Source organism: Oryctolagus cuniculus, chromosome 13 (genome assembly GCF_051225735.1).
Source record: "Oryctolagus cuniculus isolate XC-2025 breed Fujian yellow rabbit chromosome 13, ASM5122573v1, whole genome shotgun sequence".
Lineage (NCBI taxonomy): Eukaryota > Metazoa > Chordata > Mammalia > Lagomorpha > Leporidae > Oryctolagus > Oryctolagus cuniculus.
The window spans coordinates 22062448-22089023 of record NC_142879.1 but is presented as its reverse complement, the minus strand read 5'-3'; the positions used below and the strand labels follow the sequence as shown (position 1 = coordinate 22089023).

The following is a 26576-nucleotide window of genomic DNA, read 5'->3' as shown; positions in this document are numbered from 1 at the left end:
CAGAGATACCAGTCTGATTCTCCCCCAGGGCCTGCATAGCGGGCTGGCCCCTCAGTCGCCAAACCTCCGCCCTCCAGAACCAGCGGAGCCCCCAGGGTTGTGTTAACTTGTGACAGCACACCCAGGACACAAATACAGGGCTCAGCTCAAGCAAAGGACGCTAGAATTCAAGTAACTTTGGGAACCATTCGGCCCTGCCTTCTCACTTCCCGGAGTGAAATTCCGCACACCTACACAGGAGCGAGGGACTCAGCACAATCGCCCCGCAGGTTAGAAGCAGAAGCAGGCCCAGACCGCCTCCCTAAACCTCCCCACACTGACCTGGCCTGCGTCCCAGCATCTCGGGAGGCAAATGGGAAGCCGTTCCTTTTCTTATAGATTTTCTTGTGTTATTACTTCAAAGGCTGGGATGCAGGGGCTGTGTTAGGGACACAGGGTTTCAGATTGGGGAACCACTTGTGAGAGGGGAAGCTGGCGGCTCCAATCTTACCACCAGCATGTGGCTCAGCCCAAAACAGGACGTGGGGCTTTGACTTCTTTTTCTCTTCCCTCGGTCCCACTTCTCAGTCCGTGTGCCCCCCTCCCCAGCCCATCCCAGCTTCCCAAAGCTGGATCTATGGGACACGCAGTCTTTGGGTATGTGCCATGTGTGTGTGTGTGTGTGTGTGTGCGTGCACATGCCTGTTCTCAGATCGCTGCCACGGTCTGCGAGGACAGCCCGGGATTCTCCTAGAATATGCATCAGAGTGCGACCCAGTGAAGGACCCGTCATGGCGCGAGAGCAGCTTGGGGAGGGAGACCGTGAGGAGCCGCAGCTGAACAGGCGCATTCCCCACTCCCCGCCAGGCCTCTCTTACGGTTTCTACACCAGTCTTCTTAAGCCCTACTCCAGCCCTGACAACCAGACGCAAGCTGTTCCCTGCTTTGGAAGGGAGCAGAAAAACAAGAAAACAGACCCTCCGACTACGCTGCCTACTGAGCTCGAATACAGACAGGGTTGGACGGAAACCTGAGACAGCAGCTGGCCTCTGGCACAGCAGGGGTGTCCCCGCTGTCTCCACTGCCCCTCACACCGGCCCATAGACAGCAACTCCGGGAGGAGCAAGATCGCTGAAAAGGACTTGGTGGCCGGTGTGTCTGCTGCCTCCCACGGCTGAGTCCTCGGTTCAGTGGAGCAGAGAGGATAAACGATGATTTCATCTCTGGACATTCCAGACTCAAGAGGGCTGCAGCTTGCCTGTCCCATATTAGAAAGACGGGGGCCCATACTCTTACCAGTATCCATCGTGACCCCCAATTATCTGGGGACGCTGGGGCACAGAAAGCCACAAGGGCTGTTCTTGGGAACTGGGCTCTGCTGCACACCCACAGGCCTCAGAAGCTGCACATCAGCTTCTGGTCTTGAACTTGAACCTGTGAGGAGGGCAAGGGACAGGTGAGGGGGCTCGGCAACAGGGAGAGAGAGGACACAGAGCAGGCCACAGACCCCTCGGGATGAACAGAGATAAAGGCCCCAGACCAGGCAGGACAAGCACAACTCGGCCGACAAAACTGTTTCCTCCTGGGGCACCAGGCCAACAAAGCCGGGCCAGAAATCAAGACTCGAGTAATGGGCTGCTCCGTCCCACTGCCCCAGCAGGAATGCTGGCCACCCCACTCCATGGCCACTGTCCCCAGACCTAGCACAGGCCCCAGAGGAGAGAAAATCCAGAAAGAGACTGACTTTTCCATTTGGAGTCGAGTGACGGCCGTTGAACTGGACCGAGTTTGCCCGGAAATGACTGGGCAAAATAAGGGAGAAAAAAGTTACTTACGCTGCGGCTAGCTTCAGGGGCTGAAATCAAACTTCATAATAGAGAAATAGGGTTTCTGGTCTTGCCAGTCCAATCTGTGCCCCAGGTGAGAGTGGCTCACTAAACTCGGACCCAGGCCCCCGCTGCCTTGTGCTTCTGCAGGGCCCTGTTTCCCCTTTTCTCCTTCCTCCCTGGCGTTGGGGCTGCAGCACTCGGCAGCGAGAGCCGGGATCAGCCCTGCGCAGGTAGGACGGGGCAGGATTTCCCGGTGCGTGAAGGGTGGGGGGCTTCTGTGTGTGTGGTGGGCTGTGAACGTCCCTGGAGTGACACAGAACTGCTGCGATCGTTTGGGGAACGCCTGGGAGTCCCAACCAAGGCTTGTTGAAGGAAACCACCAAGAAGTAACGGGGGGAGGACAGCAGTTGCGACCCCCGCTCTGCAGTGTGGCCTAGGCCGAGGTCCTTTTGGCTATGGAGCCGAGTTCCAGGCTCAGCTGACTTTAGGGGAGCCCAGGAAGCAGCCAAACTCTCTAATTCCTTCAAGCCATGAAAAATGAACAGCTTTGGTCCTCCAGGTTCCTAGACGCTCAGCCTTTCAATTTCTGGAAGCTTCTGGAAGTGCGGGGGTAAAAGGTGGACTTAGTGTCCACCTTAGCGAGCCAGGGAGTGGGGGGTAGGGGTCCCAGAGGGACCAGGATGTGAGACCAAGGACGGAGAGAGTTGTTCCTGACGCCCGTGCCGAGCGAATGAATGTCAGCCTCATGCCGCGCGTCAGGCCACTGTATCTGGCTGTCGCTGCTGCCTGCAGACCTGCTGTCACTGTCCCTGTTAGAGATGGAGAGGAACATGTAGGGACTTGCCTAAGGTCTTGCAGCTACAGGATCTTCGTGTTGGGCACCGTGGCCTGTACCCTGCAGGTGCAAGGTCGAGGGATTCCCAAGTAGCAGAGTCTTGCCAAGGTCAAGGGAAAGCAAATGGAGGCAGCCAGGGACGCTGGGGTGACAAAGAGCCAGGGATCAGTGAGTCACGTGCCCCTGGCTGGCCGCCGTGCCTATGGGCGAGTGGCCCTTTAAGAGCCCAGGTGTGGGTCATGCCCCAAGCAGAGTTTCAGTTTTGGCAGCACCATCCAGTGCCCTGCCGGCAGCTCCCAGAGAGGCCGGGGTTACGGGCTGGCCAGCAGGCTGTGCCCCCGAGTCCGGTCAGCAGGAGGGGAAGAAGTGGCTAAAAGTAAGTGTGGGGTCCCCGGGAGGAGGAGGTTATCCCGGGAGGGACCAGGCTGGAGGCATTCACAGCTCCCAGCCCCTGGGAGCGTGGGGTGAGCAGGGCAAGGCGGGCAGCCTGGGAGGCTGCACGAGCTGCGGCGCACAGGTGCAAGTCCCACGCCGTGAGTAAGGACGCCGGTGCGTGCAGCAGCCTGTCCTGCAAGGTGTGAGCCTCTGGCAAGGAACGCCCGTGGCCAGCACCTGCAGCTCTCTCAGCTCGGTCCTCGCATCCTTTGGCTCCTCCAGAATCTGCTAACTGTGTGGCATTAGGCGAGTGGCCTGGTCTCTCTGAGCCTCAGTTTCTTAGCCTGTGAAATGGGGAAAGAAATCACATCGTGCACTCAGGGCTGATGCAGGGTCAAGGAGAAAATAAGTGTGAAATGACTTTCTAACTTCTAGCAGGAAGTTAGTTGCTGGGGTTTGGCTTTTTCCAATTCCGCTCAGTTCCTCAAGGAGTCACTGAGCCACGGGCCAGATCTGGTCCCAGACAGGTGCACATCGGGTGGGTGCTGGCACGTAGCAAGTCCTCTCCAGGTGTTTGAAGCTTTCTACATCCCGATCCCTGGGGAGGCCACAGGCAGCCCCCTTTCCTGGGCTTCTAAGGTAGAGCCTGATTTCGACACAGCTTTGCTCCAGCGGGTTCCTGGCATCTGAGACACGTGAGTATTCTCGTCATCATCCTGCCTTTGCCCTTGCTCCGAGGTCCCCACAGGCTAACGGGCCCAGCCACCAAGCCGTCCCAGGCAGCATCCTCAAGTCCCAAAACCCCTCCAGGAAGCCCCAGACACAGCCCCCCTCCTCCCACCCATCCTGAGAGCAGCCCCAAGCCAGCACTGGCAAGGGCGGCAGCCGGTCAAGCTGCCATCCCAGCCCCAGTTACCTCTGTTCAGCTGCTACCCGTGCCTGGGGCCCCGCACGATGCTCACCTTCCGTGCCCAGCCCTCGCCTCACCGTCTCGCCTCGCCAAGGGTCTTACGGCTTCCTTAGCATCTGGAGCGGCTGTGCCGATCGCAGGGATCAGGTAGAAGGGAGTTGTTATCCGGGGGTCTGGAAGCGGCAGGGGGTCTGCCCGTCACCCTTCTCCCTGCCCCTGGACATGACAATGTTGCAGGAAGGACTGAACCAGCAGTCAGGAGAGCAATGCGCTCTGTTCCCCTTGTCTGTCTCTTGGCACCGCTGGATCTCGGGGGGCTTTATTTTGTAAGACGTGAGGCCACCTCGCCAGCCACTTAGTAAACCCACTTGGCCTTCACGGCTTCATCCCATTCCCACCCAAAACAAACCTGGGAGGAAAGCAGAGTGGGGCTCATGCGCGTCCAGTTCACGGTGGAGGGAATGAAGACCGCACTAGTTGGTGCGAGCGGCATAACTGCACCCAGCAAGGGTGACCGATATTTTGGGAAGGCCATTTTGATATGGTCTTGAGGACATTTGGCCAGCACCTAAAAAAGAAATTTCCTAATTAAAAAAAAAAGTTATTACACGTTGAGCATCCCTAATCTAAAAATCTGAATAATGCTACAAAATCCAAAACTTGATGCTCACTTGACTTCATGTGTGAGGGGTGCAGGTGGAGTAAAAGCATCAAAGAAGACTACCTTCAGGCTGTGTGTGTAAGGTGTGTGTGAAACACAAGTGAATTTTGTGTCTAGTCGTAGGTCCCATCCCAAAGATGGGACATAAATATGCATAAATATGCAAATATTCAGAATTAACAAAACTCCAAAATACTCCTGCCCCAAGCATTTCGAATAAAGGATGGTCAACCTACGTTACCTAGCATGGGGCTCAGAAGAGCCCTACGCAAGCCCTGCCCTGTCTCTGGTGGGCTGGGCTGGGGTCTGAGAGGCCTCAGCACTGACAAATTATGGAGTATAAAGAATTTTTGGTACCAATGTATTTGGCTATTTTTAAAAATTATTTATTTATTTTATGTGTTTATTTGAAAGGCAGAGAAACATAGAGACACAGATAGACAAGAGCTAGTTCACTCCCCAGATGTCTGCGGCAGTGAGAGCTGGGCCAGGCCCAGGCCAGGAGCCAGGAGCTCCATTTGGATCTCCCATGTGGGTGACAAGGACCCAACGACTTGAGCCATCAGCTGCCGCCCCCAGGTGTGCATTAGCAGGAAGCGGAATGGGGAGCTGAGCCAGGTCTCGAGCCCAGGCACTCAGCTCTGGGATGCAGGGGTCCCAGGCGGCACCTGGGTAGAGGAACAAATGCAACGTATCTTACACATAATGGGTGCTAAATAAACAGCAGCTAGTATTTTCTAGAAGGAAATTCTCTGTTGGCACCTACATCCGAGTCCAGGCGTCTTCCTGGGAACTTCCTTTCCTGTGAAAGGTAGCGAAGAAGGAACTAAACTGACCTCCTTCTCTAAGACCGAATATCCTGCCCCTTCCTCTTCCGACTGCTCCCTCTCAAAGACACGGCAGAGTGAGGAAGAGCCTGTGCCCTGGATCCAGACTCTCATCCCTGTCACCTATCAGCTATGAGATCCTGGGCAAATTTCTTACCACCTGGTGCCTCAGTTGTCTCATCTATAAAATGGGCTTGCATATTTTATCCCACCTCCTAGAGGGGCCACGAAGAGCGAACGAGTTAACACATGCAAAGCACTTGGAAAGACCTCAATCCGTGTTCTTCTAACCTGGTCCGTGGCGCAGCTCTCCTCGCTCAGCCATGTGGGTCCAGTGTGGGCAGCCCACTCCCAGGCTTGCATCCCCCAGGATGCCGAGCAAGCAGACAGGCGTGCGTTCTCCTCATGCTCGCTGGCAGGACTCAAGAGCAGATCTTAGAGGGGAGAGGGGGAAAAGAACTAGCGACCTCCAGGCCTGTCGCCGAGTGAAGGACTTTACCTACTGCTTCCTTCTCACCCTTATGGTGACTCTGTGTCAGGGACAGTGGCCTCAAAATCACACAGCCACCAAGTGAGAGAGCAGGGAGCCACGCCGAGGAGTCACGGCTTTGTGGCGGTCTCGGTCAAGTGCACCCCAACCGTAACAGTCAGGGCCACAGAGCCTCAGCCCAGTCCTGTGTAGCTCTCCCTGTAGAAGAGCGTCTTACGCTGCCTGCCGTGCCTCCCTATGCATTATCCTATTACTCTCCCTCCAGATTCCCCCAGCCTGCACTAGCCATTCGAGCTAGAGGAGGCAGGGAGTATTACACCCATTACACAGACAGAAGAGTTGAGTCGGCACCTTTCCCCAAGTGATTGAGCTCTCCTTGTGGCCTGAGGCAGAGCAGGACACTGGACCATGGGTTCTCTTCTATCCCCCAAGACAACCATTTCCAAGCTCTCTCTCATCTGTTCTTGGCCCCTCCACCCGTGACAGATGAGAATGAGAGTCCCAGATGGGCCCAGGCAGTGCCTCTCCTAGAAGCAGGGGAAGGAGGTGTTCAATCCAGGCTGATGAGAGCCGCCTCCCCAGCCAGGCCACTCACCTCCACTCCCCAGAACGCCAGGGCTCCCTGCCTCTCCAAGTTCACGTTCGCAAGTTGTCAGAAACAGACAACTTGGCTTCAAGTCTCCTAGTGCATGTTGGCTGTCCCCTCTGAAGCCCTGGGGGCTGTGAGAGTCCCAGCTGATCCTGGGACCAAACAGACAAAGATTCCAGAATTGCTGCAGGGCAGCCAAGCCATGTGGCCCAGCAGAAAGCAGGCCATCGGGGACCTAGGACTGGGAGATCCTCTCTGGAGCAGGGACACAGGAGCTGCTGGCAGAGAACGTGTGCTCCAAGGCATCGCTTTGGGCAAAGAAGAGTTCCTTACCGCCAAGAGCGGGAGTACCCTCTCCCAAGCATTCTCTGCCCTGGGACTGGGCTCGGGGCCTCCCTGCCAAGGTGAGCCTCTGTCAGATTTGTCCTTCTAGCTGGGCCTGTCTGATGCTCTCACCCCTAGCTCGAGACTGTGCAAAGGTAATGGGTCCAGGCACATGTCCTCCCCCAACGTGGGCATGGACAGCCACCCAAATGTGTCACAGAATGAGAGGAACCCTGGCCTGGAAATTGGGACCCCCACATTGGTAAGCCTGGCCTCTGACACTGTAACTTGACCGTCCCAGGAGGGGCCTGCATCCCCACTCCTGTCCCACAGAAACATCAGGAAGCCATCAGACAAGGACAGGGGTGAGAAGCAGGGACAGCGGCTGCAGGGCTGGGCTCCTAACAGCACATGGCATGTTTGCCTCCTCCCTCTGACCAGCACAAAGGTGAGCTGCAGATCCCCAGGACTCTGCCGCCAGCCCAGCCTAATTGTAGCAGGGAAGACAGACTCCAGCCCTGGTGAACCCCATCAGTGTCCCCAAGCTCATCACGGTGGGGCTGGCTCTGCACTTGGCTGAGTTCCCACTCCAGGATTATCTCCTAGGCCTGGTGGGGAAGGTCGGGGGCTACTAAGCAGAAAAGAAAGTCTCAGGGAGCCACCTGCCAGCCTCATCGCCCCACCCCCGCCCCTTTCTCTTCCAGGAACCCAGAACAGAATGCCTTTATCTCCACAAGGAAATAAAAGGGATCCTAGCTGGGAAATTCCCCCACGGAAAAGAAATAACCAAGATAAACAACTCTATTGCCTTTGGCTCAGAGCAGTAGGGGAGTCTCTGGGAGCAGGAGGGGGAGGGAGTGGGGCCGAGGCATGTGGGAGGCCTGGGAGATAGAGCCCGGGTCCCCTCCTACCTGCAGAGGCCTTATCTTTATGGGTGCTCATTGCTGCCCAGGGCCTGTGATCTTTGCCTTCTCCTTTAGCACTCTTTTGTCAAGTTCACTCCAAAGTGTAAAGTCTGTCACATGGGGACTCCTGTGTCCTCCTCTAGGTTGTGGTTTGGGCCCAAGGACAGCTAGAGCCAGGGCAGGGCCCTGGGACCTTCAACCCTCCCCAGCCCCGGGGCTGTGTCCCTGGTGGTAACAAAGTCCAGGAGGGCAGCTTATCTCAGCTTCTCCATCTGGGCCTGCCAGGGCTCCCCAGACAAGACTGCCCAGACCAAGGCAGCTGCACGTTCAGTCCTGACCCCGTAACTGAGTCACCGGGAGACCCGAGGCCTATCATTCAGCATCTCGAGATGTCAGTCTTCGTCCCCGTAAAATGCTGGGATTCCACCTGTCTGCCTTACTTCAAGAGAAGCTATAGTGCAAGTGACATTGTGTCACGGTGTGCTCTGATAAGCCACAGAGGCTCTTCCACAGCCACAGTAAGCACCAGGGACACGCACTCTGCTGTATTTGAGGAGTGACACTGAGCAGTGGTGACGCTAAGAGCGTGGACCCTGGGATCAGACAAAGCTGGCTTCAACTCCCCCCCCCCCAACACACATACACACTTAACCTCTGTGTGGCCTTGGGCAAGCTATTTAATCTTCAAGCTTTCGTTCTCTCCATACAGAATGTATGTGCAGGGGTGATGAATTTAAAGGCATGTAAAACATTTAATATGGTGCTTAGAACATGCCTCCTCCATGGTCTTGGTGATTTCATGTGAACACAACACAACATACATCAGTCCCTCCACCACCCAGGGAGGCAAGGAGGCAGCCGTGACAGAACCGTGGGGCCACTTATTGGTGGTAATCAATATAATCAATCACCCAGGGAGCCGTTGCTGAGATCTGACAGTGTGCCTGGGACTGTGCACAGGGCTGCAGGAGAAAGAGCCCTTGATGTCCCTTTGCACACTAAAGGACCATGAAGCTTAGTTAAGAAAGAAAAACTACTTATAACTATTAAGGAACAATAGACACTGCAGGACGATGGAACTTGGAATTGTGTGGGGAAAGGTGGAGCCATTTGTTCATTCAACAGGATTTATGTCCACTCCTGGAGATATAAAGCCAAGTGGGCATTACAGAAACTCCAAGGTCAACCAGACTTGGAAGGCAGAGGAGCTTCATCTGCTTGTGTTATTGTCTTTCAGTCTCTCCCGCCTCGGCAGCCCAGGCCTAGTGCCCTCACCAGCCACCAGCCATGGCTCTCTTCTTGCTCACCTGCCTGCTGGCTGTCTTTTCAGGTAGGTATGTGGCCAGGCCAACTTCATCCAAGCCCCCTACAGAATCCAGTTCCCCGGGGCACTGAGATCAGAATTATCCCCAGGGAAGCCCCCACAAGTTGCACTCGGTTGAGGAGCCCCACGGAGACAAGGCAGGGAGGCCATGTCTTAACATGAGCCCTGGGAGTCAGGGCAGGAATGACAATTCCGAGCTCCATGGCTGGGGTCTGGGAGGGGTCTTCTCTGTGAATGAAAATACCTTGACCTCAAACCAAGCAGACTTGTGATGGGATTTGGGGCGATCCCTTATCCTTCCCGGTTCTCAATAATTTTATCTGGAAACAAAGAAAACTATCCACAAAGTGTTGCAGAAATACAAGAAATAACAGCAAGTTGTGTCTAGCACCCTACAAAAGCGGCAATGTTTGGGGGGGCAGGGCACAGTAAATTTATCACACAGTCCCCACAGGGGCTAGGATCGATGAGTTATCACAAGACTGTAATAACAGGCACCATCCTTACCCCCAAACCTGGCAACTGCCCGGCTGGAGTTGATGGTAAGTAGTTCACCAGGGCCCATGTGTTAGGCAGGCTTCACCGCCCCAGGGCCTCAAAGTGTTCCATCTCCTGTCCCCACAGCGGCCACAGCACAAAGCTCCTTATTGGGTCCCAGCTCCATATTTGGTCCCGGGGAGGTGAATGTTTTGGAAGGCGACTCGGTGTCCATCACGTGCTACTACCCAACAACCTCCGTCAACCGGCACAGCCGGAAGTTCTGGTGCCGGGAAGAGGAGAGCGGCCGCTGCGTGACGCTTGCCTCGACCGGCTACACGTCCCAGGAATACTCCGGGAGAGGCAAGCTCACCGACTTCCCTGATAAAGGGGAGTTTGTGGTGACTGTTGACCAACTCACCCAGAACGACACAGGGAGCTACAAGTGTGGCGTGGGAGTCAACGGCCGTGGCCTGGACTTCGGTGTCAACGTGCTGGTCAGCCAGAGTAAGGACCCAGCCCCCAGGGCTCCCGGGGGAAGGCTGGGGATGCGGGAGGAAGAGCTTCCTGACAGGCAAGGGTGTCCTGGCTCAGGAAGCTTCCTCCTCCCAAGGGAGAGAATTTCATGCCGGGACGCGGGAGGCAGATGAGGCTGCCTGGGGCGGGGGCAAGGCGGGCTGGGTCTTCCAGGCTTCTCAAATGTTGGGCCAGTACAGAGGCCCTGGCTCAGGGCGGGCGCCAAGAGGCCAGCGTTTCTTACTGTGTCTGTTGCAGGTGGGACGGGACGGGAGAGGTTGGTAGGGAAACTTACAGTCCTGCTGCTGCTTCTTTTTTTAATATTTATAATTATTTATTTTTTTATTTGAAAGGCAGAATTACAGAGAGGGAGAGAGATGGGGGAGGGAGTCTTCCAGCTGCTGGTTCACTCCCCAAATGGCTGCAATGGCTGGAGCTGGGCAGATCCAGAGCCAGGAGCTTCTTCCGGGTCTCCCACGTAGGTGCAGGGGCCCAAGGACATGGGCCATCTTCTACTGCTTTCCCAGGCCATAGCAGAGAGCTGGATCATAAGTAGAGCAGCCGGGACTCGAACCAGCGTCCATATGGGATACCAGCACTGCAGACAGTGGTTTTACGCACTATGCCACAGTGCCAGCCCCCAGAAGGCTGCTTTTAAAATGTATATGTGTGTGTGTGTGTGTGTTACCAACTCTGATCAATTAGAGCCTTGTTTCTAAACAAAACGCCATGGTCCTAATGCTTGGGTCACTGAATAAGCCTATTCTGAGAAAGAGACAAGAAGAAAAGCTCTTTGCTACTAGAAGTCAGTAAGGAGGGCATGTTAGCTGTCCAGGGCACAGGGAAAGGGGTCTGAGGGAGGAAGTCTGTCAACCCCCTGCCCTGTGTCCCTTCTGTCCATTTCAACACACATGCTCCCGGACACCTGCCGCACATAGGCGTTGTGCTGGACTGGGCAAAGCAAACATGAGAAAGCCATGTCTCTGTGCCCCAGTCCGCGGGTAACATAAACGACCCCCTACTAGGTTAGATGCACTCCGAGATGCAGAGCCGAGTAGGGGCGACCACAGAGGAGAGGGTACTGCAAGCTGGGGAGGCTTCGTGGAGGAGACAGCAGTGAGGCTGGGCCTCGGGAGGCGCTGGGAGTAGAGGGCGAGACCATTCTTACCCACCTCAAGGGTCATGGTCTCCACCTCTGTAGCAAAAGTTCCTGAGAGAAAAGTTTTACATGCAGAGGATCTTCAAATAAACCTCCAAAGACAGGGGAAAGTGAGCTGATTAAGTGCTTGGGTTCGGTGAAGTTGGATGGCTGGGTAGGAATGCGAGCTGACACAGCCGGCCTGAGCCCATGGAAACGGATGGCGTGGGGAACCCGGTGTGGGGAACCCGGCGTGGGGAACCCAGCGGGCTGTCTGCCCAGGCTCCTCTCTGCCCATTGGCCACAGCACTTCTCAGTCCTGGGTATTAGGCAGGACCCTCTGGAATGCAGGTCTTAATTATTTTTTTTAAAAAAGAGATATATTTTATTTATTTGAACAACCAAGTTAGAGAGAGAGAGAGATCTTTCATCTGTTGATTCACTCCCCAAATGGCCGGATGGGCCAGGCTGACACCAGGAGCCAGGAGCTTCTTCCAGGTCTCCCACGTGGGTGCAGGGGCCCAAGCATTTGGGCCATCTTCTTCTGCTTTCCCAGGCGCATTACAGGGAGCTGGATCAGCAGTGGAGCAGCCGGGATGAAACCGGTGCCCATATGGGATCCTGGTGTTGTAGGCGGCGGCTTTACCTGGTCAGCTACAATGCCGACCCCACCTTAATTTCTTCATGGCCACCTGTTACATAGAAGGGTTGGGGAGCAGTCTTTTTAGGTCTTGTGCCTGGATTGGGAGGAAGGGTGCTCTGGTTCCTAGGAGTTACCTTGGAGAAGAGGAATATCAGTGCCTATAGCCTGCCTTGGGTCAGGATTGGGGGAGAGACCCTGCTTCTGGGACCTCCACCCTGGGCGCTGTTTTCTGAACTCCATCAGACACCCTGGAGAGGGCCTCTCTGGAAAGCAGCCATTGCAGGTCCCAGGCCCACCCAGACCCTCACAGGGAGGATTAGGTATCTGCGGTGCAAGGAAAGTGGAATCACACCTTGCCCCGCCCTCCCCGCCTCTCATCCTGCAGAGCCAGAGCCTGATGACGTTGTTTACAAACAATATGAGAGTTATACAGTAACCATCACCTGCCCTTTCACATATGCGACTAGGCAACTAAAGAAGTCCTTTTACAAGGTGGAAGACGGGGAACTTGTACTCATCATTGATTCCAGCAGTAAGGAGGCAAAGGACCCCAGGTATAAGGGCAGAATAACGTTGCAGATCCAAAGTACCACAGCAAAAGAATTCACAGTCACCATCAAGCATTTGCAGCTCAATGATGCTGGGCAGTATGTCTGCCAGAGTGGAAGCGACCCCACTGCTGAAGAACAGAACGTTGACCTCCGACTGCTAACTCCTGGTCTGCTCTATGGAAACCTGGGGGGCTCGGTGACCTTTGAATGTGCCCTGGACTCTGAAGACGCAAACGCGGTAGCATCCTTGCGCCAGGTTAGGGGTGGCAATGTGGTCATTGACAGCCAGGGGACAATAGATCCAGCCTTCGAGGGCAGGATCCTGTTCACCAAGGCTGAGAACGGCCACTTCAGTGTAGTGATCGCAGGCCTGAGGAAGGAAGACACAGGGAACTATCTGTGCGGAGTCCAGTCCAATGGTCAGTCTGGGGATGGGCCCACCCAGCTTCGGCAACTCTTCGTCAATGAAGGTGAGACCCCAGAGTGGGGGCGGGAAGGGGCGGGGCAGCCTGGCAGGTGAGCGCCTGGCTCAGCTCCCTGAGTCTGCTCATCAGCCATCCACCCTCTGATGAGCCTGATTTTCTGTGGGAAGCCTATGTCACGACAGTCCCTGCTGAAAGGGAATGAGGAGGTGCAGGCACGAAGCACAGAGGGTTAGGTTGTAGCTTGGGACACCCACACCCCATATCAGAGTGGGTGCGGTCAATACAGCCTCCTGCTAACGGGCTTGGGAGGGAGCAGATGGCGGCCCAAGCACTTGGGTTCCTGCCACCCACGTGGGAGACTCGGATGCAGTGCTGGACTCAGAACCGGCCCAACTCCAGCTGTTGCTGGCATTTGGAGAGTGGACCCGCAGGCGGAGATCTCTCTCTTCCTCGCTCTAGGTCTCCTGCTGTCTGTGAGTGTGTATATCTCCTCTCTCTCTCACTCTGATTTTCAAATAAACAAACAGAAATCGTAAAAAAACAATAGTAAAAAGGAATGAGCAGAGTGAAGGTGGTGACTGAGGCAAGACTTGCAGGGTTCTGTGTCTCGGTGCCGTGGCGGGCTCTGCAGTGGCTGGCTGTCCCCTCCCCCAGCCCTGAGCAAGGTGGGTGTCCATCCCCCACATTCAGATGGGAGAAAGCTGGGCTCCCCTCATCCTCCAGGCTTTCCCAGAGGGGCAGCACCCCCCCACCCCAGCTCTCCATCTCCATCGTCTGCTCCCTCTCACCAGGACCTGGCCTGTTCAGCTCCGCGCGGGCAAGTCTTTAAGGTGGTGACATCCCCAGACCCCGCTCTTGCATAGAGTGGCACTCAGGAGACCAGGCGAAGCAGCCCTGCAGTGCACAGCCTCTGACCTGGCGCCTGCTCGAAGGGGCACCTGCTCTTGCACCTCCTTTCCATGGCAGCCCTGCGTCCTCGCCAGCTTCCTCTGCTTCTGCAGTTGCCCAGGGCTCTCTCGGGGCCTCAGTGTCAGCTGCTTGGCAAGCAGCTGTCCTGCTCAACAGTTAGCTTGCTGTGCCACACGGCCTGAGTCTTGAACCCACCATTCTAAATACACTTTCTTCATCAGGAACCCGTCAGACAGGCAGAAACTTACACAGAGGGAGGCTTTGTAAGAAACCAGAGGAAAGGGGCTGATACTCTTCTTTGAACCCCTTCTATTCCCTGCTCAGAAAAAAGTGGGGGAGAGAGGGGTGGGAATTGTGGCACAGAGGGTTAGGTTGCCACCTGCAACACTGCCATCCCATATGGGAGTGCCGATTCGTGTCCCAGCTGCTCACTTCCGAGCCAGCTCCCTGCTAATGCACCTAGGAAGGCAGTAGAAGATGGCTCAAGTGCTTGGGCCCCTGCCAACCCATGGATGGAGGACCAGGCTCTTGGCTTTGGCCTGTCCCATCCCCAGCCTTTGCAGCCGCTGGAGAGTGAACCTGTGGATGGAAGATCTCTCTCCCTCCCTCTCTCCCCCTCTCTCTGTCACTCTGCCTTTAAATAACTAAAAGAAAGGAGATGTCCAGACTGGTGGGGAAGGTCTCCGGGGTCTGGTCCCCAGGACTCGGGGGCCGAGCTCCTGGGAGAAGGTTGTGAAGCCACGTGAGGCTACTGTGTGTGGCCACCCTTCCAGCTGTTTCTGTCTGTGCTTGCAGAGATCGACGTGTCCCGCAGCCCCCCTGTGTTGAAGGGCTTTCCAGGAGGCTCCGTGACCATACGCTGCCCCTACAACCCGAAGAGAAGCGACAGCCACCTGCAGCTGTATCTCTGGGAAGGGAGTCAAACCCGCCATCTGCTGGTGGACAGCGGCGAGGGGCTGGTTCAGAAAGACTACACAGGCAGGCTGGCCCTGTTCGAAGAGCCTGGGAATGGCACCTTCTCAGTCGTCCTCAACCAGCTCACTGCCGAGGATGAAGGCTTCTACTGGTGTGTCAGCGATGACGATGAGTCCCTGACGACTTCGGTGAAGCTCCAGATCGTTGACGGTAAGAGCTGAACTGGGACAGAAGGGAGGAAGCCTGCAGAGCTCTGAGCCTGCAGAGCCCACCCCCAGCCATCTTCCTCCTGCCTTGCCTACCTCCATGCCAGTGGGACATCCTCAGGAGGCAGCCTACCCACCCCGAGCCACAGGTCCAAACCTACACCAAGCACCAAGCACCCTCCCAGTAACCACAAGGAGCACCTCCTACGCTCAGGCACTCTGGCCTCTTTTGCAGTATGTGCTCATCAATTGAAGCATATTGAAGATAGCTCTTCACATTCCAAAAGGAAGGGGAGGGGAGGGCATTTGGTGCAGTGGTTAAGACACCACTTTGGGATGCCTGCATCCCACATCCGAGTGCCTGGGTTTGATTCCAGCTCTGCTCCCTCTTCTGGCTTCCTGCTGGTGCACATACTGGGAGGCAGCAGGTGATGGATCGAGTAGTTGGGTCCCTGCCACCTGTATGGGAGACCCGGATGGAGTTCTGGACTCTTGCCTTGGGCTTGGCCCAGTTCTGTCTGATGTAGGCATTTGCCAAGTGAACCTACAGATAGAAGATATTTCTTTCTCTCTCCTCTCTCTCTCTCTCTCTTCCTTTAAAATAAAATGAAAATAAATAAATAGAGAGAAAGAAGAGTCAGGAGAACATGCTGAAGTCCAGGTACAAAGTTCTGTGTTCGATGACACATTCTGGATTGACCATGATGGACAACTACAGTAACTACTGTTATGTGTTCAGCTTCATGTACAGGGCAATTCAGAAAGTTTGTGGAAGGACAGAATTAGAGGGTAAGTTTATTTTGGTGCAAAAAATTTTTTGAAAACCATACATAGATGGGTCTTCAAAAGTTCATGGAAAAACGTGCATTATGAAAAAAACCATGTATGAATTTCAATTCTTTTTGCACCAAAATAAGCTTATCTCTTAATCCCACTTTTCCACAGTTTTGAACTTGACAATGCTATCAGAAAGTAAGTGTGGACAAAGGTCCCACTGCAGCCACATCCCCGTGGCAGCTCAAGTACCAACTTCTGTGCCTCTGGCTCCCCTCCCCCTCCAGGAGAACCAAGCCCCACGATCGACAAGTTCACTGCTGTGCAGGGAGATCCTGTTGAGATCGCCTGCCACTTCCCATGCAAATACTTCTCCTCCGAGAAGTACTGGTGCAAGTGGAATGACCATGGCTGCGAGGACCTGCCCACTAAGCTCAGCTCCAGCGGCGACCTTGTGAAATGCAACAACAACCTGGTCCTCACCCTGACCTTGGACTCGGTCAGCAAAGATGACGAGGGCTGGTACTGGTGTGGCGCGAAAGACGGGCACGAGTTTAAAGAGGTTGCGGCCGTCAGGGTGCAGCTGACAGGTGAGTCTCCGAGGGCAGAGCCTGCACCCCCAGAACCCCAAAGCCCCTAACAGCTTCTCCACCAAGGGTGGCCCCGAGGTTTGGCTACAGGAGGCTGGACGTGGGGAGGAGCCCTTCAGCAAGGATGCCCCTAATAACCAGACAAACTCAATAAAACCAGTTGCTCTGCCATCTGCTCCCAGCGTTAAGACAAGTTAATGCTTAAGACAACCAGACTGCTGTCCCTGCTCCACCTAGAAATCCTCCCTGAGCACACAACTCCGGGCGCAAGCTGCGATGCCTGCTCTCTGAAGAGGGCCAGGCCCTTATAAGGTCCGAGCAAGAAAGGGAAGGCAGCTTCGTCCACAGGGTTTGCATTTAAGCCTCTTATTAAGATGCCATAGGACATGCTTTATTCGTAACGCGGCTATTTCTAGTGCCCTAGAGACACTGCGGTGTAAGGGGCCCATCCCCAAGATACCACCGGGGGGCAGCATGGTCACACTGAGCCCTGCACTCAGTGCCGAAGCTGGGAGTCAGCCCCCGTGCACACCTGCATCTCTGACTTGGAGCCCTGAGGGTGGAAGTGAACTTGGTAGTAACCGGGTAGAGACCGTCTGTGACGAGCCAGAGCAGGTCACTCCTCCCTGTCTCCAAGCTCATCCCAGATCCCATCCCCCACAGCCTTGAAGTCCAGCCCCCCACTGCCCCCAACCTGATTCTGGGATGCCTGATCATGTCTCAGTCCTCAGACCTCCAGACCTGGAGGATGAAGGACAAGGACAAAAAGTATAACCCTGCCCCCCTCTCCCGCCCCACACCGTTCAACCCCAGAGCCAGCCAAGGTAGCTGTCGAGCCAGCCAAGGTACCTGTCGACCCAGCCAAGGCAGCCCCCGCTCCTGCTGAGGAGAAGGCCAAGGCCGTGGTGCCCAGTGCCCAGGAGAAGGCAGTGGTACCCATTGTCAAGGAAGCTGAGAACAAAGTCGTCCAGAAACCCCGGCTCCTTGCGGAGGAGGTAGCGGTGCAGAGTGCAGAAGACCCAGCCAGTGGGAGCAGAGCGTCTGTGGATGCCAGCAGGTGAGCGAAGTTGGGGTCCCTGCTCAGAAAATGCCCCGGGGCCACCAGGGCCCAGGAGGAGAGCCTATCTGCCCCTGGGCCCACAGCTGCCTCTGGTGCCACACCGGGGGAAGGGCCCTGCGGTGGCTGCTGCCTCCTCCTACAGCCCCGTGCTGCTTACCACCCCGCTCAATCTCCCAGGCCTGGTGGCGCAGAACAGGCCCAGTCCTTGCCTTTGCCCTGCCTGGGAAGGCTTCCTGGAGAAGCAGGGCTAGGGAGCTGCACGGGCACACTGGGTGGACCCGGGGGCCCCAGCCCAGCCACCAGTACCTCCACGCCCTGGGGCTCCCTTGCGGGGATTAACCAACGTTCTCCTTTCTCCAGTGCTTCGGGACAAAGCGGGAGTGCCAAAGTGCTGATCTCCACCCTGGTGCCCTTGGGGCTGGTGCTGGCAGCGGGGGCCATGGCCGTGGCCATAGCCAGAGCCCGGCACAGGAGGAACGTGGGTGAGTCCCCAGGTGCCCCCGCCCACAATGTCCTGGCACAGCTGCCCACAGAGGCACAGACAAGGGATTCTGGGAAAGATGACTCCACCCACCCCCACATGGCAAATTCAGCACTTCTGCTCAAATTCTGCCCCGGGGTCCAGGTTTGGAGGCCAGGCCACAGAAGAGGAGAGCAGGAAGCAAAGGCCTGGGTCTTGGCCTGGTGTGATCACCATCAAGACCTGGGCATGTCCCCGGCCCGTGCCTCAGTTTCCCCCCGGCTCAAGACAGGGGCAATAATAGCTGCCCCACAGAGCTGACCTGAGGACCACACGAGGCGCACGCACTGAACAGTCACTCGGTGGCAGACAAAGGCCGAGGGACAAGGAGTTGATCACCTTGGAGAGGGACTGGGAGGAGGCTCTGCCCTCTTCCTTCTGCTTTGGGTCCTGGTCAGAGGGGAGCCCCTAGGGACCCCCACCCCTTCAGATGACCTGTGGGGCCACCATGCTCAGCCCAGGGGGAGCGGCACATGCCAGTCTGCTCTGCCCCGACCCAATTCCTCTTTGTCTCGGACAGACCGAGTTTCCATCGGAAGCTACAGGACAGACATTAGCATGTCAGACTTGGAGAACTCCAGGGAGTTCGGAGCCATTGACAACCCAAGCGCCTGCCCCGACGCCCGGGAGACAGCCCTCGGAGGAAAGGATGGTAGGTCCCTCACTGGAGGGAGTGCTCCACTCCTGGGGAGGGCGAGAACCCTGGGCAGGGGTACAGGGTGGGAACAGGGCACGAGCAAGGCTCACCCACCCCTCTCTGATGTGTGCAGAGTTAGCGATGGCCACCGAGAGCACCGTGGAGATTGAGGAGCCCAAGAAGGCAAAACGGGTAAGGGTGAGGAGGGGGAAGCAGGCCCCGGCTGTGTGACACCGCAGGCCGGTGTCAGGAAGCTCGCGCCCCACGTGGCGGCTGAGCCCCGACTGGGGGAGATGGTGCTGTGCCCAGGAGGACTTTCTGAAGGAGAGGTGGCCCCTCCTGCTTGGGCGGTGTGGTTGAGGATGAGGCTAAGAGAGGGGTGAGCTGCGTTTCCAGGCTGTAACCCTGCGGCGTGGAGGGAAACTGAGAGGTGAGGAGGGCAGGTGTCTGAAAGATGCGGGCACAGGTCCAATGCTGGTGTCAGGTGCATGCTGGTCCCGGGCTGTGGAACCCGTGTCCCTAGGGTCACCTGGCCCCCCTTGATGGGGTGCTTGGACCAGCTTTGGCCTGGCTGTGGACAATGCTCGCTCGTGGTGGGCACCAGAGGTCCCTGCCCACCTGGACAAAGCGCCCCATCACGCAAAACCCCACCAGAAGCAACTCCTGCCTCTGAGCTATATATTCACTGCCCCTCGGGCAGCACTCAGGGGCCCTAGAGGGAGGCTTCGTGGCTTCTTGCTGTTGTCTGCTTTCCCTCCAGCATCAGAGGCCCCGGCACTGGGTGCCAATGTGAGAAGGAGTTGAGTCAGCCCTCCCCTCCCGCCCAACGGTGCTGAAAAGCAGCCCCCCTGGGCCAGTGGAGAAGGAAAGCCGTGACCTTGCCCGCCTGGCCTCGCCCGTGGCCTACGTGGGCCCCGCTTCCGGGGACAGGCCCGGGCAGCAGAGATGGTTCCACTCCACGTGTCGGAAGGAGGTAGTGAGACAGAGGCAGATATTTTTAGAGGCTGCAACTTTCCATTTCTCAAAATTAGTCCTCCTTTGCTGAGCGGGGGGGGCTGGAATGAGGACCGTGGGTCACGCAAGCTGGGGTTGCCGGAGCTGGGATCCCAGATTCAGGACCCCCGGTGCCTCCCCTGGCTCCTGCCCCCGCCTGCTGACTCCTCTCTCGCTGCCTCCCCAGTCATCCAAGGAAGAAGCCGACCTGGCCTACTCAGCTTTCCTGCTCCAATCCAACACCATAGCTGCTGAGCACCAAGATGGCCCCAAGGAGGCCTAGGCACAGCCGGCCACCGCCGCCGCCGCCGCCGCCACCGCTGCCGCTGCCGCCACCTGTGACAATCACCTTCCAGAATCACATTGATCCTCGGGGTCCCCAGAGCCAGGGACTCAACCGCCTGCACCCCCCATGCCCCCACCACCTAAACTTCCCTACCTGTGCCCAGAGGTGTGCTGGTCCCCTTCTCCACGGCATCCAGGCCTGGCTCAATGTTCCCGTTGGGGTGGGGGTGTGAGGGGTTCCTACTTGCAGCCCGGTTCTCCCGAGAGAAGCTAAGGATCCAGGTCCTGAGGGAGGGGCCTCTCGAAGGCAGACAGACCAGAGAGGGGGGAGGAGCCCTTGGATGGGAGGCCAGAGGCGCTTTCCGGCCACCCCCTCCCTCCCTGCCCCCACCCTCCTTCCTTCATTCAAAAGTCCCAGTGGCTGCTGCCTAGGGTCCAGGCGCTGGCCGCACGCCTCCTCGAAGCCGTTCTGCAAACATCACTGGAGGAAGCCAGGGCTCCTCCCGGGCTGTGTATCCTCACTCAGGCCTCCTGTCCTCCCCAGTATCAGGAGATGTCAAGCGTCTGAAGGCTATGTGCCCTGGGCGTGTCTGCAAGTCACCCCAGACACATGTTCTTGCCATTTTACAGATGAGAACACTGAGGTTGTACTCAAGGGCACCCTGCGAGATGGAACAACAGCAAACTAGATGGGCTTCTGCTGTCCTCTTGGCCAGAGGTCTCTCCACAGGAGCCCCTGCCCCTGTAGGAAGCAGAGTTTTAGAACATGGAAGAAGAAGAGGGGGATGGAAATGGACGCTGACCTCTCCCAGGCCCCCACAGGGGAAAAGGCCCCCTCCTTTTCTGTCACTCTCGGGGACCTGCGGAGTTGAGCATTCGTGCCCCGTGTGTCTGAAGAGTTCCCAGTGGAAAGAAGAAAAGAGGGTGTTTGTCAGTGCCGGGGAGGGCCTGATCCCCAGACAGCTGAAGTTTAAGGTCCTTGTCCCTGTGAGCTTTAACCAGCACCTCCGGGCTGACCCTTGCTAACAAATCAGAAATGTGATTTAATCATTAAACATTGTGATTGCCACTGGGGAGGCTCGGCTGCGTTTGTCTCTTGTACCCTCGGTCTCCCAGACAACACTCCCAGAACCTGCTGCTTCCATCCCAGACTTCAGCGCCCCAGGACGTGTGTCCACACTGAACTTCCCCCACCACCTCCACGGCTGGCCTGAGCGGTGCTTGGGAGAGCGCCTAAAAATAAGACCCAGATGCCCTTCAATTAAAGAAATGTCCCATGTCCCCACCAGTAGTCAAGACCCTCAGCGCCATGTTCCAAAACACGAGACCGTACAGTGGGAGAAAACTCGGCAGCTAAGACCGGCGCTCCTGCTGGACGTCTTAGTAAAGCACCAAGGAAGTGCTTACTCTTTGTTGTTGGTTTTTTTTTTTTGTTTTTTTTTTTTTTAGCTTCATTTGTTTATTTGAAAACCAGAGTCGCAGAAAGAAAAAGAGAGGCATATAGACAGTGAGAGAGAGATTTTCCACCCAGTGGTTCACTCCCAAAATAGTTGCAACGGCCAGGGCTGGGCCAGGCCAAAGCCAGAAGCCAAAGGCTTCAACTGTGCCTCCTATGTGGGTGCAGGGGCCCAAGGACTTGGGCCATTTTCTGCTGCTTTTCCCAGGCACATTAACAGGGAGCTGGATTGGAAGTGGAGCAGCTGGGACTTGAACCAGTGTCCACATGGGATGCTGGCATTGCAGGCACCACAACGCTGGCCCCCAGGGGGTGCTTATTCTTAAATCTCATACTTCCCAGGGTCCCTCACACAAGACCAAGAGGCTGCTAATCACATCTGGTGACCACATAAATATGTCCTTTCCATGGGATTTTCAACTGGAAGCTGATTAAGTAACAGCGTAGGGTTTATAAAGTCTCTTTTGGAGGCACAGTGCTTAGCTCAAGGATCCTCTTGCCTATTCAGATGAGTTAGCCTAGGTTCTGGCACCAAACCATGTCTCATTTCATAGCTGAAACTCCCCCCGGGCAGCTTGTACCCTGCCTCATCCTTATCTCTGGGGACCCCGTGTGCAATTCTCCCAGTCTGCCCAGGGTGAACCTGTGCCTTCACCCAGGCCCTGAACCGAACGCCCCGGACACTGTTTGCTTTCTGTGCCTGCCCTTGCCAGAGCTCCCTCATCCTCCATTGGTCCCCACCTGCCAGCCCCACCAACCGCAGTGCCCAGTGCAATCGCCAAGGTCCCTGCTGGGCTCAGAGCCTTGAACGCCTGCCCAGCAGCAGAGGCTGCCATCAGGAATGTTCGTTTCTCTCTCCTCTAGGGTGGGATGCATAATCAGCATCTCCCAGAAAAACTGCAAGTAATGGCAGACATCACCCCCGCCCACGCCCCACCATAGATGCACGCGCACACATACACACACACTCCAGGAAGCACTCTGTGACCCACCAAAGGGTTAGATTCAGCTTCTGTGTTGAAGCCAATCCTGAGCTCATGTACCCTGGCCCAGTTCCTGAGGTCAAAGGCCAAGGAATGTCACCGACAGGTGACAGCGAGGATCGCAAGGTGCTGCCCAAAGTTCACCTGCTCTGGTACAACCCGCTGCACTGAGAGGTCTTCATGAAGAAACAAGACGGTGGGACTGGTGCTGTGGCATAGTGGGCCAAGCCACCGCCTGCCACACCAGCATCCCCCATGGGCACTGGTTCGTGTTCCGGCTGCTCCATTCCCGACCCAGCTCCCTGCGAATGGCTTGGGGAAAGCAGCAGAAGATGGCCTAAGCACTTGGGCCCCTTGCTATCCACATGGGAGACCTGGAAGAAGCTTCTGGTTCCTAGCTTCCGCCTGGCCCAGCCTTGGACATTGCAGCCACCTGGCGAGTGAACCAGCAGATGGAAAATCTCTCTCCCTGTGTCTCTCCCTCTCTCTCCCTCTCTGTAACTCTGACTTTCAAATAAATAGATGAATCTCTAGGGTCCAGCTTTGTGGCACAGTGAGTGAAATTGCCACTGTGGTGCCGGCTTCCCATACAGGCGCCAGTTCAAGTCCTGGCTATTCCACTTCCTATCCAGCTCCCCGCTAATGTGCCTGGGAAAGCAGTGGAAGATGGTCCGAATGCTTGGGCCCTTCACCCACTTAGGCAACCCGGAAGAAGCTCCTGCCTCCTGGTTTCTACTTGGCCCAGCCTTGGCCGTTACAGCCATCTGGGGACTGCACAAGCAGATGGAAGATATCCCCCCCCCCCCCCCCGCTTTCTGTAACTCTACCGTTCAAATAAATAAAATAAACCTTTAAATAAATAAATATTTCAAAAAAAGAGGAAGGAAGCTGGTGCAGGGTTCCAGGCAGACAGGGATCGAGGGTGGGGGGACCACTATTCGGCCCAGTACAGGGAAGGGACATCAACAAAGGGACTGACGCTGGTAACCAATGAACAATGATAGTGCACAGCCAACACTCAGGGCACGCCTGAAATATTTGGCCACAAGGAAGACTTTCCCCATTTCTTGAATTATTTTGGTGGTTCTTCACTGAAAGTCCATTATATAATGAAATGACTGTGCATTACTGAGCCCCAGCAGGGGTTAGAAATTTGCTTACAGCAATTGGTTTTGTTCTGTAAAGCTAAAAAAAAATTTTTAAAGATCTCTAATTTGTTTAAGACACAAGATAGAACATCTCTCCCAAGAACAGTAGGCAGTGGAGAGGACTGACTGTGCTGCGGTCCCCCGGCCAGAGAAGCGAGGAGACCGTGCCTCCCCACCCCCTGCTTCCCCGGCATGATTAGCTGTACAGGAGACGGCGGTAGAAATAAGAAGTCATCTCATATGAGCGAGAAGGGGTCACACAGCCCAGCGGCCCCCACCGGCCACGGGGCTGTAGCAGGCAGGGAGCGGAGACTGCACAGTGAGCCAAGCACTTCTCCAGCTTCTCCCCTAGGCTGATAAGGAAAAGGGCCAGCAGGGCTGGCAGGGCTGGCACTGTGGCGTAGCAGGTAAAGCCGGCACCTGCCACACCAGCATCCCATAGGGGCCCCGGTTCGTGTCCTGGCTGTTCCACATTCTGATCCAGCTCCCTGCTAATGGCCTGGGAAAAGCAGCAAAGGTTAGCCCAAGTGCTTGGGCCCCTGTCTCCCTTGTAGGAGACCCGATGGAGCTCCTGGCTCCTGGCTCCTGGCTTCTGCCTGGCCCAGCACTGATCATTGCAGTCCTCTGGGGAGTGAATCAGTGGATGGAAGATCACTCTCTCTCTCTCTCTCTCTCTCTCTCTCTCTCTCTCTTTAACTCTGGCTTTCAAAATAAATAAGTAAATTTTAAAATAAAGAAGGGAGCAGTCAACGCTTTCTCTTGAGAGCCAAAACTCTTTGTCCTAGACATGAGAACCTGAATATTCTAAAATCCAGAGTTTTGCTGATTAAGCACATTAAAATGTGTCCAAGATGCCTACCTGTGTGGGGTTTCAACCTTTGAAGACCAACAGGAATACTCCACATTCAGGAGACAGATCGTAGTCACTGACATTCTGCCATGTTTTTCTAGAAGAAAGTCATAAGCAGGCCCGTGGTGAGGGGTCCTGCTCCTATGGAGTGGCTCACTCTGGGGCAGGCAAGGCTGCGCTGAGTCCCTGGAAGGATGCCGGAGCCAGGTGCCTCTGCTAGGGCAGGAGGGGGGGCTCCTGGGCACGTCCATCAGGCGAGGGGATCCTCATGGTCTCTGCTGTATGGAGCAGGAGGGCTGCTTATGGGTGGTGGAGTCCCTCCACTTGGAAAGGCCCAGGAGGTGGCACTTTGGAGCCTGCCCACGTGGGAGCCCAAGGGAGAGAGATATAAGCATACCACACTGCCCACCAGCACACACTCACATGCTAACATCATACACATCGCCTGCTTACACATCACACATGTTGACACATCACACAACATGCCTCATGTGCTCACAACCACATCACACTGCCCACCAGCACACACTCAGGTGCTAATGTCATACACATCACATATATACTTGTGGCTGCACATCACTCACACAAAGCACAACACACATCACAGAGCACACACACACATACGTACACATTCACACCCATAGTCACACACATACATCTCATTCATTCATTCCTTCATATTTGCTCTTTCCCTCCCTCCTCCTGGGTCTCCAAGCAGAGCCCAGCTGCGGCGTGTTGAAAGCAGTATACTCAACAGGGAAAGGAGGGAGCCGACCCCACTGAGACCTCGGGCACTTGGTCCCCTGACACCTTTGGCCATTTGGCGGCTGGAAGATATTACAACTACAGCTGCTTGGCCAGTGGAGGCCCAGAGAGGGGTGGGGCAGGGCAGGCCCATCACCCCCACGCACGCTTCCTCTGCACCTGCTCTGAGCACCACGTTCAACTTCCACCCTGACCTTGTTATTTTGTGCTTTGGACAGCATGTGACAAATCTGGCACATGGGAGCAAGTGCGGGGGTGTGTGTCGCACGCTGTGCCCGTGACTGCTCAGGAGCCAGTGGCCCTGGCAGCCTCCCCCTGCTTTGCCCCACCAACCACGTGGGAACAGCCTGAATCCCCCGTGGGCACAAGAGGCGCCAGATCTGCAGGCACTCAGAACCACCATCCCGGAATGAAGCATCTGGGAACAAGGCTCTGGGGCCCCCATAGGTAACAGCCCTGCACCCCTCCACACCACACGGATCTTAAAGCACTTCCACGGTTGTGGTGTCTGCTAGGTGTTCCCAAAACTGTGGGGGGGTGGGCAAGGCAGGGGCCAGCCCTGTTTGGTCAACGACAAAAACTAAGGCCTAGGGAAGCTTACCCACAGCCAGAAAGTGCCAGGCCAGGACAAGAACTCAGGTCTCTACCCAACATCCAAAGCTGTTTGCCTGGGGCCAGCACTGTGGCGCAGTGGGTAAAGCCATCGCCTGCAGGGCCCTTATCCTATAGGGGCACCAGTTTGAGTCCCAGCTTCTGTACTTCTGACCCAGCTCCCTGCTAATGGCCTGGGAAAGCAGTGGAAGATGGCCCAAGTGTTTGGGCCCCTGCACCCGCATAGGAGACCTGGAAGAAGCTCCTGGCTCCTGACTTCGGATTAGCCCAGCTCCAGCCATTGTGGCCATCTGGGAAGTGAATCAGCAGATGGAAGACCTCTCTCCCTCCCAATCTCTCTCTCTCCCCCACCCCCACCCCCCGCCTTTCAAATAAATAAGTAAATCTTAAAAAAAATAAAAATAAAAAAGCTGTTTGCCTGATCCTGCATGGCCTTGGCAGCTCCCTCTGTCCTCCGACCCTCAAAGGGCTCCGCTCGTGGGCCCTGTGGTCCCAAAGGATGGTGGCCCTGCCAGGCCACTGAACCTCAGGCAATGCCCAGCGGTCATGGGGCAGCAGTGTGGGCCCTGCTGGCAGGCAGCACTCAGGGGACGGTTGGGTGAGGGGAGGGCTGAGGGGTGGCGAGGTGCTGAGTCAGCTTAGTGAGGCCCAGGGATGCTGTTGGCGGGGTGGGAGTGGGGGGCTCACACAGCCCCACCCCCATTTATTCCCCACATGAGAAAAGCGAGACTCACAGAAGAGCCGAGAATCGCTCAGAGTCCCTGCTCAGCATCCCCACCCGTAGATGCCCAGAGGACTTTGTCCACTGGTTTACTGGCAATGGGGTAGGGTGACAAAGAAATCATCTGACTTGAGTCCCAGGCCATGCCAGGGTGTCTCTACCAGCTGAGGCAGACTGGCGATGAAGCTCTTTCATCCTGAGGTCGGGAACAAGGCAAGGCCTGCAGCCCAAGAGTCCAGTAATATCTCCTATGGGGCAGGCACTGTGGCGGGGCAGGGCAGCCCACAGCCCACACCAGCGTGTCCGTGTTCGAATCTTGCCTCCACCTCTGATCCAGATTCCTACCAATGCACA

The 26576-nt window shown here is 56.1% G+C and overlaps 1 protein-coding gene across 2 annotated transcripts; it reads left to right on the top strand.

Moving 5' to 3' along the window:
• Window positions 1-2889: 2889 nt before the first annotated feature.
• PIGR (polymeric immunoglobulin receptor) lies at window positions 2890-20761 on the top strand. 2 transcript variants are annotated; one of them, NM_001171045.1, is given in 14 exon segments: window positions 2947-3019; window positions 8962-9054; window positions 9673-10032; window positions 12208-12843; window positions 14503-14832; window positions 15890-16192; window positions 17006-17093; window positions 17095-17153; window positions 17155-17165; window positions 17167-17249; window positions 17613-17734; window positions 18293-18424; window positions 18543-18601; window positions 19590-20761. In NM_001171045.1, coding segments are annotated over 13 exon segments (2322 nt in total). In that variant the 5' UTR covers window positions 2947-3019; window positions 8962-9011; the 3' UTR covers window positions 19686-20761.
• Window positions 20762-26576: the final 5815 nt, after the last annotated feature.

What these genes read in the sequence shown, in the direction of transcription:
- PIGR (XM_008268051.5), top strand. Translation starts at nt 9,012, where the DNA reads ATGGCTCTCTTCTTGCTCACCTGCCTGCTGGCTGTCTTTTCAG. An exon ending in GCGTCTGTGGATGCCAGCAG is followed by an intron (nt 17,250 to 17,612) that starts GTGAGCGAAGTT and finishes TCCTTTCTCCAG; the next exon opens with TGCTTCGGGACAAAGCGGGA. An exon ending in AGCCCTCGGAGGAAAGGATG is followed by an intron (nt 18,425 to 18,542) that starts GTAGGTCCCTCA and finishes TGATGTGTGCAG; the next exon opens with AGTTAGCGATGGCCACCGAG.